At 33.3% G+C, this 12,997-nt stretch overlaps 1 protein-coding gene across 1 annotated transcript; it reads right to left on the bottom strand.

Moving 5' to 3' along the window:
• Window positions 1–6,514: 6,514 nt before the first annotated feature.
• LOC111009729 (protein SRC2-like) lies at window positions 6,515–8,848 on the bottom strand. Its single transcript, XM_022282921.2, has 2 exons — window positions 8,345–8,848; window positions 6,515–7,171 (listed from the first exon to the last, which is right to left on the bottom strand). Exons 1-2 carry the CDS (start codon window positions 8,824–8,826, stop codon window positions 6,628–6,630), a joined length of 1,026 nt encoding a protein of 341 aa, XP_022138613.1. The 5' UTR covers window positions 8,827–8,848; the 3' UTR covers window positions 6,515–6,627.
• Window positions 8,849–12,997: the final 4,149 nt, after the last annotated feature.

Raw genomic sequence — 12,997 nt, 5'->3', positions numbered from 1 at the left:
TTTACTTCAAATAAGCCATATTTGGACACTTTTATTTATTGAAGAGGTCTAGGGAGTAACGATTCAAAATTCCTAATGGCTGAAAGTTTAATTGAGACTATTTTAAAAGTTTAGAAACCAAATTAGAACCAATCTTATATGTTGGATCATTTAATCTATTAATCTATTAAATTCATATCTCCGATCACTCGTTGTCGTTGAGCCCTTCAACAAATATCATGTTGATGTGTAAGGTTAGGAAATCTCTTCACGATAATAAGAAAATACTTGGTTCATTATTGATCAAGACCAATTTTATCAAGACCGCTACTAAAAATTGGTAACTATGAGACAGAAATAAAAAATATATATATTTTTTAAAAAAATGATGAGCAGTCAATTTTTCAATGGTAGTTAAAACAAGATATTGATCATCATCGACAAGAAACAAAATTATTTAACTAATAAATGAAAGGAATTTAATTAAGAGATAGGGAAAGATGAGTTATCTCAGCCCCTTTTTAAAGAGAATTTCTCTATGTAAAATTAAATTAATCAAATCCCAAAATTAAAAGAAACTTATATATGATTAGTGGCACTCTAAGGCTTATAAAGTTTAAATTAGTGGACCAAGTATTTTCTGGTGTCATTGTCCAAAGGAAGGCCAATTTTCACGTGCGTTGAGAATTTGAGACATTTACATAAATGGCGAAAAATAAGGTATAAATATTATAAGAACTATATACTTTTATCTCAATGGACCTATTGAAATAATACCATACTTGTCACATTATGAAATATATATATATATATATATATATTAATGGGATAAATATCTAAGAACCATATACTTATCAATAATACAAAAATGACATGTTTTACAAGAGAAAAAATTGTCACATTTGTAAGAAAAAAATTTTATAACAAATTTGCAAATATAGATTGTGTTACTTGATTGTTATGGGTCAAAACCAATATCAACATGTGACCTCTCCTGTAAAACACGTATATGTCTGGGCCACAACTAGGGCATGCCAAGGACGAGAAAAAAGGACCGAACATATATCTTGAATAAGAGTTCAGCTTGATTCTCACATGGGAAAGATTCTGACAAGTGGAAATTAATTTGATGACAATCTACGGAAGGACGATTCTACTACTAGAGAATCTTCTAATTTTTGACAATAAATTCGCTAAATATAAAGTACGACAACTATATATAGTGCCTCATTCCTAAAGTTCCCTCCTATAAACGAGGAATTCCTTCTATTTGACAATCTCTTGTGTTATGGGATTGGATCTGACCAAAGAAATGGACCTCTACAGACCAGAGAGGCCCAACCCTAGAGACAAACTGAGCGAGCCGGGGCTCGATCCCGACCCCGGCTTGGTGCAGACTAGGGCCGAGCCCACTTTCTCTCCTATCACATTGGTTGAGGTGCCTCGGTCCACGAATCCCTATGATCCAGTGACGACGAACAGATGGGATCAACGAGAAGATTCCAGAATGCGAGACTCCTATAAATGGAACCACTAGCTGAACCCTAGAGGTAAGCAAATAAACCCTAAGTACTTTACTTAGTAATCCTCCCATCGCTGACTTAAGCATTGGAGTCAGTGTAACCGAAGTCACACCGGATTAGGGTTATTCGATTTTGCAGGTATCCGATCCCGTGATTATCGAGTTTGATGCACATTTGACAAGAACCAAGGAGGCCAAATTTCCAGCATCAACATCTTGGATTTGAAGTTCACAATCATGAAAGTAAACAATCTCTTACATTGCTAACATTTTCCATGTAAAATAATATTCCAATTCAGATCTGATGTTGGTGGAAATTTTTTTGGGCCAAAATAATGTTAGGCTGACACAATAAGACATAAATTAAAGCATTAAGTACAGTAAAGCACAATCGAACTTTTGTTTATCCATAATATTGGATGAATTGATTATTCATAGAGAGTCAAATCATTTTAATGTATAGTTTTTTGTTTATTATTTGTAACGTCTCTAATCTCAAATGTTATATTGGGTTTTTTTTCTCTTCCGACCAGAGGTAGCCTCGTTTTGATGTATGTTCTTCACATCAATTATGTGATGGAGCATGTTTGGGGGTAAACATACCCAAGACACGTGGAGGACCCTTATTAGTATTTGAAGAAACCAAATAAAAAAAGGATTGATTAGGTCCACCTCGGCCCCGCCGAGGAGACCGGGTTCGCCCGTTATAAAAGACTAAGTATGGGCACCAAGGTTCAACCTTATTGGGGTTCGATCTGCTTGGAACCCGACAGGTCCGACATGAGAAAAGACATGTAACCGTCGGTCGTGTGTGCTGTCGGATCCGTCACCTATAAATAGAGGGCTTCATTTCACGCTCAAGTATCAAATCTCACCTCGAGCTAAATACGGAGTCCGATCTATACTGACTTAAACGTCGGAGTGCTTACCCTCTTGTGCAGGTCCACTCTAGTATTCAGGTCGGAACCGGAGACCGGGTTCGAGCTCGATTCGTGCAGAACCGTTGTGCAAATTCCCGCATAAACAGAGCATTTTATTTAAAAATAAATCATAAATACTAAAACCTAATTGTCTTCTATTGAAAATATAAAGGAAAGAATCACTCCTCCATTGAATCAATTTTTATACCAAGTGAAAGTCCTTCCTTTCACTACAGGACTTTCTGTCATTGCATCCAAGATTGATTATTCGCTCTGTCGAGTCAAGTTGTCTTAATGTATAGGTTTTTTTTGTCTGATTTATTCTCATTATATTAATTATTTCATTTCAAATATTAAATTTTCTGAGTTTGTCCAATCGGAAAAGATTGTAATGCCTTGACATTTTCAATTTAAATTATCAAATCCAAGTTGGTGTTTGGTGGGAATTTTTTGTTAATAAAGTAATTTAGACTTGGAGGCACGATGGATAAGGCATGCATATATAAATATTAAAGACCGAACACATAACATTTTTATTTGTGTTTTAACAACAACCTCACTAGCCACTCGTTTCTGTTAAATTGTTTCTATAAAATTTTAAATTAAATAGTAAATTTACTCTAATGATATGTATTTAGGCTTTATAAAGTTTCAATTGCGCCATAAATTTAGAGCTACAATTTTATTTAATTTTTCTCTTTGATGTAGCAATTGAGTTGATGATAAAAAGTCAAGGGACGTTTACGTGGAGGGGACTAGAAAGGTTTCTCCGTCTCCATTCCCGCCTCCCATTTAATTTCTTATGTGTGGATTGGGTGGAGGTTTCTGTTTATTTTTTATTTTTTAAAAATGATTTCTTAATTAAATAAAATTTTTCAAGAAAATTGTTATTAATTGTTTAATTTTCAATGACGAAATTTCATTTACATAATTTAGTCCTCCTATATATATATATATATATTAAGGGGGTAATAAGACTTTTTAGTGGGTTAAAAGGGCAGAGCAAGAGACAGAGATGAAAAATCTTCCCCATATTCCCCACCCCATTTAGGATAGGACCCACGGTAAAAATGTACATTCCTGCTTGAAGTTGACTATTAATTTACAAGTCACAAGCGCAATCAAATAAATACCATATCTTTCTTTCTTTTTCTCAATTAGTCGGCAATTATTGATAACTATTTTTCAAATATCGTCACTTTTAAAACTTCACACATCAAATAGATACCAATGAGTTAAAACTTCATCCTGTTTTACCCTTTTTTTTAATTATCACAATTAAATATAAGTAAAATCTAGACCAAATTGGTAAAATACATTTTTAGTTCCTGAGTTTTAAGGTACGTTTCTATTTGGTCGTTGTGTTTCAAAAAGTGACAGTTTGATTTCTGACATTTGATGAATAGTTCTAAAAGTTCTTGTTGATGCTGGTAAATTATATATTTATTAATTTTAAACTATATGATAATTTTTTATAATTTTATCTCATTTTCTCTCCCTTCCTCTTCTCTCTCCTTTTCCAGTCGTGACCCTTCTTTCCCCCTCTCTTCCTCTGTCTCTCTTCCTCTGTCTCTCTTCCCTCTGCGGCAGTGGCGGTGGTTGTAATGGCGGCACGGTGGTCCATTCAAGATGGACGGGAAGACCCTCTGCGGCAATGCGCCATGGTGAGAGTGCAGTTGGACTGTGAATTACCTGTGTGGCGAGATTGATGGGCGTGTTCCAAGATCTGGAGTTTCACATCCATAATGCCAACATTACGTATGTGAATGATTTTATGCTTCGAGATCTTTTGAACGAATTGTTGGAGGAATGACCACAGAGAAAGTTCTGTTTTTACTAGATTAAAGTAGCGGAAAAACAAAAATCAACCCACTTTGATTTACTACTATCTTCTCACCCCACAATAAACAAGATTTCTCCACAAGTAGAGGGAGAGAGGGGGAAAGAAAAAGGAAGAGAGGAGAAAGAAAGGGTCACATTCTGGAAAATGAGAGGGAAGAGAGGGAAAAGAAAAGGAAAAGAGATAAAAATAGAAAAATATTATTATATAATTTATCACGTCACGTCACCGTTCCGTTTTAACTCTATAGATCTTTTAAAACTATTTCTTAAAGATCAGTAATCACACTTTTTGAAATACAGGGATCAAATAGAAATCTATCTTAAAATTCAATGACTAAAAATGTATTTTATCCTAGTAATTATTAACTGGATCACTTTTTTTGGTTATTAATTTTTTCTCCTCCTGATCTAGAGGTATGGTAGCCCGCAACACAAAAGACTCCGTCGTCCGATTCCTTTCAATTTTATTTAATATTAATAATTAAATTAAACATAAATTTCAATTAAGTATAATTATTATTTAAAAAAAACAACATTACTTAATAGTCTTACTTTTCTTATGCCGTTGACTCTCAGTTTCTATTTAAAGCAATTGAATTCTTCAGTTTCACCAAACAGAGAAATTCCCCTCTCACTCTCAGTTTAAGGGCGACGAAAAGCCCGCCGCCACACACACCACCCGAGGCATGGGACACCCGCCAGAAGGATATCCTCCGCCGCTACACTACGGCGGATATCCACCAGAAGTATATCCTCCGCCGCCAGCGATGACCGGATACGCTGGACATCCGTCGGCACCACCATCACCGTACGGCGCATACCCACCGTCGTATCCGCCGTACAACACCGCCTACGGCGGCGCTCCACCTCCCAATCCGCAAGGCTACGGTTATCCATATTATGGCCAGCCGCCGCCAGGAATACCGGCGGGTTACGGATATCCTCCACCGCCGCAGCCGCCGGCGAACGGCCATAAGAAGAAGGATAAGAAGAAATCGGGAATGAGTAAAATGCTTGGATTGGGGGCGGGATTGCTGGGGGGAGTTGTGGGAGGGCTTTTGCTCGGAGATTTGGCGCCGGATATTGGGGCGGCGGCGCCGTCGTCGTTGGATTCATTTTCCGATCCCTCCGGCGGCTTAACTGAATTTTACGATTCAAGTATACAATCTATGTCCGAAAGTATGGATGTTCTCGGATCCATTGGCTAAGCACGTGACATAAAATTAATGGTGTGTTTATTGATTAATTTTAATATCTTCTTCGAAAGATGGTTACGTTTTTCATTTTGTATTTTGTGTTCGTTTGTTTGGTCATGTGTTTATGTCTTTGTGTGAATGGTTGAATTGAATTTTAATGTGATTTTTTATATTTGTGTTTCGATGTAATTTGGAAAGTCAATGTTTCATCAATTTAATTTAGTCTTGGAGGTACAAATTTCCGTACTTTGTTCTACTAGAATCCCTTACATTTTGTTCCACTAAAATAAATTATTTTATTAATCGTACGATTCTAATTAGAGAGAGAAATTGTACTAAAAAAACCTAGAGAGAAATTATTATTAATGGTCAACTTGTGCATAGCACTTATGAAGTCATATTAGTTAATACTTAATATATCCTTAATTAATTGGTCCTAACTTTTTAATATCATATATTTTTGGTCTCTTAAAATTTTAGTGAACTTCACATTTTTTATTAAATCAAAGTAGAAATAGAAATAGATTAATGAAAATATGTCAGGTAAAGTTGAGATAAATGAATTAAACTTACTTAATCCATCTGCTTAAAACTTTTTAATTGAGTGGTGGTTTATTCATTTTTAAAATAAAGTTTTATTATAAGCTAATTTTAAATGGGTGTCATTATTTTTACTTTGAGTTTGTAATTAGTTATCATATATTTTTTTATTAATCTGAAAATAGTTTTAATGGTTTAAGATATCAATATTACCTCTCCCATGAAAGTATGGGGTTTCAACTTCCAATCTCAAGAAGAATATGTGTCAATTATTTTCGAGCAAGGTTCGTGTTGGTACGAGAGTAACCTCTCCAAAGAGTGTTATATATGCAGTTCAAATCATGCAATTGCACCACTTTAAAGAAAATTAATAAGCGAAACTGAGAATATTTAAACTTAATTTTTAAATGTCAACGTAAACACAGCACAACTGTAATTAACATGCACCCTTTTGATAATCAAAACTAAATTAATTTAGGTAAAAAGTCAAACTCACTCTTCAACCCACAATAATATGTCAAACACAAAGTTCACGATATTAATAAATGACAAAGTCAACCAAACAAGTTTTATTAAAAAAAGAAAAAAAACGACGACGATTAACGGAAGCGTAGTAGTTAAAATTTAGTTACACAAGCGAACTGTAATCAACGAATGTGGCATCCAATAAAGCAGAAGGATCTGGAAGCGGACAGAAGTTCGAGAAATCCGGAGGCGCGAAGGCGGCGGCCGGATCGGGAATTTGAAATCCAGATGTGAGGGCGGAGAGATCTGGCACCGGTGCCGGCGCTGACAGAGACTCAAACGACGGCGCCGATCCGCCTGAGACAACTCCGAGTGCTAGAGCGCCGGCCACCCCCAGCATCTTCGCTCCAGCTTTCCATGCTGAATTTTTCTTCTTACTTTGGTGCGCCGACCGTTGCTGATCAGACGACCCGGCTAGAGGTGCACGTGCGTGCACGTGACTTTGATGTGGCGGATATCCGTACGGCGGCGCTCCTGGTGGTCCGACGTTGTAAAGGGGGTACGCCGGCGGCGGAATGTAGTGAGGCTGCAGCGGCGGTGGATACGGACCGTACGGCTGTGCTGGTGGTGGGTAGCCATAGCCACCGTGTCCTGCCGCCGGCGGCTGGGGAGGATAATAATATCCCTGTGGTGGATATCCAAGGCTCCTAGTGACGTGGAAAGAAAGAAAATATTCGGTAACTGATTTAGTTTTTTTTTTAAAATTAATTAATTAAAGATAGTTAAAATTGTTTGATTATAATTGATTGCTTTTATGAATTTTGCAATTAGAATTTAAGAATTTTCTATTAATTTCAATGTTACGAAAAAAAATAGTCCAGTCTCTATCATATAAAATTTTGTTAAAAGTTTAATAGAATTTCTCGAAATGGTTCAATTTTTTCTAATTCAATATGTGTGATGAATGATTTACTCTCTATTATGTAAAATATTGTCAATGTATTTAAGACATCGAAATATGTTTATTGACACTATAAAGGATTAAATTAAATCTTATTATACAATAAGAATCAATATTTCACACATTATGAATTTTTCCACCTACTAAATATTTATAAGCTTATTATACCACATGAACTAAATTGTTCCGGACTAAATCATATCATTATAAATTAAAAAGTTATAAGACAAAAATGGTTAGAGACTAAATCTAATTATTTCACTAAAAAGAACCTGATGTTTAACCTAATTTACAGAGTTTTGTAGGATTTTAAATAGCCTATTTTATATCAAAATGAAAATAGGAGTATTTTATTATTCATCTCTTAATTATTTGATACCCATTTTATTTTATTTATTTTATTTTATTTTTTGTTTTTAGTACTAAGCCTACTAATTAAGTATTCCTTTATCCTGTTATCAACATTATTTTAAAAACGTTTTCAAAATTTTGTTAAATTTAAAAAATAAAAAATAAAGTAGTTTCTAGTTTTTTTTTCCTAATTTAACAAATAATCCAATATGATTTTAGTTTTAATAAAATCCGCTCCATGATAAATAGTTGTTTCTGGGATCAAAATGATGATATAATTAAACCTCTTATTATTTAGTTCTCATTGAATAACTATTTTATCTTTTTCTTTTTTGTTTTTGAATATTAAGTTTACAATTACTACAAATTTTTTTATCTCGTTATCAGTTTTGAAATCTAAGCAAGTTTCCAAAATTTTATTGTTATATATATATTTTTAGTTTGGCTAGAAATTCAAATGTTTTTTTTTATCAAATCCCAAAAAAAAAAAAAAAATATATATATATATATATATATAAAAGAAATTTTGAAAACCAAGTATAACTTTTAAAAAAAATCGCTGTATTACCTGGCGGCATAATCAGTGTCCGGTGTATGAATTGTGGGAGAAAGAGAAGCGCCAAATTTATATTCGAAATTCAACACGCCCTCCGTCTGCCCGGAAGGCCTTATGACCGGATACGAAACGACGACGTATCCCATGGAGTTCCCGGCTCCGGCCGCGGACATCAGAATAAGCTCCGCAATCGACACGTGGACTTCACCCACATCTCTATCTCCTTTCCCGTCCTCGCATTTAAGAACGAAATCCAGATGAGTAATATTAAAATAATCTCTTTTTGATCCGTCGACGGCGAGCTTCACCGGAAAGTTCCACGTGGGGTTTCCGCCGCCTTCTTTATCCACGTTGGTGTGGATGGCCTCTTGGTCGGCGCCGGTGATTGAAACGACGGCGTATATATTCATCTTGACGGTGGGGTCAGCTTCAGTAAGGCCTCTGGCGGAAACGACGTTGATTTCTAAAGTGATGGAATCTGTTTTTGGAGCCATTGGGTTTGAAGAAGATAAGAGTAAAAATAATGTTGTGAATTTGTGTGAGTTCGTTTTATTAAATCCTTTTAAAAGCAAAGGAAGCCCTCGATTCAATCCCCCTTTTTCGACAAAGACTTCTTCCATGTAAATTAAAATCAAGGTAATTTAAATATTGGATTAAAATATTATTTTAGTTATCTACTTTGGTTCATATCACTATAGTTTTAAAATTGTTTGTCTTGGTACCTTCAACCTTTAGTCTCTTATTTTTAAAATATTTATTTTACTCCTTTTAAGCCGTCCATTTTCATATGACATAAATTCCCATATTCCTTTAATATATCATGGTTACATTTGACAAAATATATTGAGTATAGTGTCATGTTAAAATTGTGATATATAAAATGAGATTAAAAATAAAATTGGAGGACCAAAGGGTCATTTTAAAAAAGTATAAGAACAAGAAATGAACATGTTTAAAATAGAGGACTAAAATGAACCAAAGTTGGAAGTATAAGGAGTAAAATAAACCAAAGCTTAAAATAAAAGGATCAAAGTATATTCTTAATCCACATTGATTCATTTTAAGTCCTTATATTTTAAAACGTTCATTTTGGTCGTGGTATTTTTTAAAAAATTACTAATTTAGTCCATATTTATAAAAATTGAACACCAAATTTTATAAACAATAGAAATTAGGGAAAGTACTAAATGCCATAAAATAAATATGGGTTTATAAAAATATCATTACTTTTGGTTTTTTTGCGAAAATGTCACAAAAATGAATTTTAGTTGGTCTATTGTAAAGTTTGTAATTTATGCTATTTTTGTAAAATTTTAAACCTAATGCTATATATATAAATACATAGGTATTTTGTACTAGTTTTGTAATTATTTCTAGAAATTATGATGGAAAGGAATGAGATCAAAATAAAAATGAAAAGAGAAAAAAATGGTCATTTTAAAAGTACAAAGACTAAAATAGACGCTTCAAAATTAGAGTGACAAAAATTTGATGTTTTAAATGTAAATGGACTAAACCAACTTCAAAAGTATAGGACCAAAATAGTATTTAAACCTAAAATTATTAATCTAATCCAACTTGATGCTTATAATTATTTATTTATTTTTATTATTTTGAAATGCCAAGTTGGTGTTAATTAATTTATTAATCAAACAAAGTTTCGTTGCTGTTGTTGGCGATAAAGATAAGATCACATATTTATCAAGGACTAAGTCATTTATTTTGTGGTATTATACAACAAAATAGAGATTTTTTTAGTATGTCTGAGATTTTTTCTACTAAATTGTTAATATATTATATTTAACGACTATTTAATTTTTAAAATAAAAACAAAAAGTCAAATAAGTTTTTGAATTCTTAACTTTAAATTAATTAAATTTAAGCTCCTCCCCTATTTGGAAACAGATAATTTTTAATGAGACATTTTACTACGTAATTGAAAGATAATTCTTTTAATTAAATAAGACAAAAGCTCCTATATTTTTTTCTCTAATATATTTCAATTTTAGTCTAACTTTTCAAACTAAAAATTATAGCTTTTCGAAAATCTATGTTTAAGTTTTCAAATTTTGGTTGCAATTTCTTGCGAATTTTTCAAAAAAAATTGTTTCCTTTTGAGAGTACAATAAATAGGGTGGAAAATTCCAATCCTAACTTCTTGCTTAAAATATGTGTCAATTATTGTTGGAGTAGCCTCGTATTATTACCATGAATTTTTTGAAACTACAGGAATAATATAAGTAGTTTATAGTTCGGGATGTATTGAAATGAACTGACTAATTCATAAAATCTGTCACAAACGTGTTGATGCCTTCCAATCCTCCTTTAAATATATTTCATAGGTCAAGTCGTTTTAAAATATAGTTTTTGTTTTTTGTTTTTCCTTTTCTGCTTAATTAGTCTGAAATATTATACTAATTATAATGTACTCCAAATATAAAAAATTGTTTGCATATTACATAAATAATATCTCAAGTTGATCGATTGTTGGTTGACTACTGATCGGGGTCGGAAAACCAGTAGGCTTAAGGCTTTTTTCACTTGGATGAGTTCTAAAACTTCAGAATGTTTTTGAAACTGTTTTCAAAAAATATATTTTTCCTTTAAAATAAAATATAATATCATAATACGATTATTTTTTTCTAATTTTTTTGTCTCCTTTTAATGTATTTTTAAACAAATAAGTTTGTTAATTTTTTTTCAAAGCGAATATAGTTAAGTAGTAATTGTGTTTATTTTTTTGCAAAAAACGAGCACAGTTAGTTAATTGGCTATGCTCACTTTGGTTGTGGTAATATCTATAATCTCCGGTTGTAAGTTCCATCCCTCACCCCATATGTTATACTTAAAAAAATTTATTAATTCTTCTAAATTAACCTATTTGTAAATAGTCATGGTAAGACATGCATAACAATATTAATTCAACGAAAAATTTAAAAAGACAAAATCGTTTGAAAACAAAAATTGAATATGTCGTAGTAGAGTATATATTCAAACATAACCCCTTTTCTTTGGAAGGCACCTGGTCGAACACACCTCAACTCACTTCGAGTGTACAAACACCACATCGGTGCAAAGTTTTATTAGCAAGTATCGGTAGAAGCCACATTAATTAGAGTCTATTAACGATATGTAATTAACCTCGTCCAAAATCCTGCATCATCACATAATATGGGACTACTTTTGTCCATTTAATTCCATGGCCAAGTTCAACTCGTTGACAATCAAACCAATTCTTATGAAAAAAAATCAAGTACACATGTCTGGACAGAGTCCCAAAACAAAACAGAAAAAATGATGGAAGGGGCAAAATTTTATGTACTAACTTTTTATACTTATAATCTTTTTATTCTTAAAATTTAGAGGTACATTAAAAGAAAAACTACAAAAATTTAAAAATTTACCCATATATTTTTTGAATGGTCATAAACTATGCCCTTCTAATTTCCTTCTTTCGTTCCAATAACGTGTAGAACAAAAATAGAATTTTGAGGAAAAATCATTGTTGCGTCGTGGAATAATCACTGTCTTCAAATCGTATCTCCACACTAATTGTCCTCAAGGTTAATGCAATACCCTATTCAGATGTACACTCGTCATAATAGGATTGGAACCGAATTGAAGCTCAGAATAATGAAAAAAATTATTTTTGCAAAGAATTTCAAATCTGTCTGTCGGTCCAACTGGACGAACAGCGATGGCGGTGTACGTATGAAGAGATGTCGTGAGCTCACCCAAACATCTTTTACAAGTCCACTAAATGGCTTTTCATTATAAACCCTTCTTCTACTCTTGGAACTTCCTATAGGTAGGACAAGAGTCGAGCAAATTTGTTTTGTCATTTCCAATACAACATTGATCATATGTGTTTGATCAGAAAATAACCAAGTCTCCAAACTTCAGATTGGCTAGGACAAACTAGTCGGAGAGCTCCATATGCCGTGCAGAAAACCTGCAAAACAGAGTAGAAACTCCGATGCTGAAGTCAATAATTGTCCAAGTCAACTCGAGAGAGAGAATCAGGTTGATTGTGTATCTTGAAATGAAGTATAATGGTCCTATTTATAGGCAGAGTCCCCGACAAGGTCTTAACGGCTCTTTAAGGTTGTCGTGAAGTGCGGCGTAATGTCGCATAGTCTGTTGGAGAATAGGCTGAACTGAAGTGATCCAAGTAAGGTATTTGGTCGGCTCGTCATGAGGAATCATGAGGGTCGACTCGGCATGAGAAATCATGACCGAGGTAACAACACGGGCAGAGAAGTGGCACGTATTGCTGACGATCCAACCGTTGCACGTCATGTGTAAGATTTGGATTCACCTCCAACAATATGTCCAATAACACACAGATATAGGATTATCTATTCCACTGGATCAAACATCTAATTCCTTTTTAACTTGTGATATATTATATTTGTCCTATGTCTTGGTAGATCATCTCAAAATCTAACTTAGGAAAGTTTTGTTTTCTCACCAAAATAATCTATTATAATCTTAATTTATCTAAAAAATAATGTTTCAGCAAAACATAACAAAACAATAATATTTTACAATCAAATTCGAGCATATAGAAGGGATAAACAGCTATTATCATCCTAAGGTGGATGGATCAACTTTCCATTCACAATTGTTAAACTAGAAAATAATAATAATAATAAAAGAAAAAAC

The sequence above is a fragment of the Momordica charantia genome, assembly GCF_013281855.1.
Source record: "Momordica charantia cultivar OHB3-1 chromosome 7 unlocalized genomic scaffold, Mcharantia_2.0 BLBB01000007.1, whole genome shotgun sequence".
Classification (NCBI taxonomy): domain Eukaryota; kingdom Viridiplantae; phylum Streptophyta; class Magnoliopsida; order Cucurbitales; family Cucurbitaceae; genus Momordica; species Momordica charantia.
The sequence above is the reverse complement of the archived record's forward strand: the minus strand, read 5'-3'. Positions and strand labels throughout refer to the sequence as shown.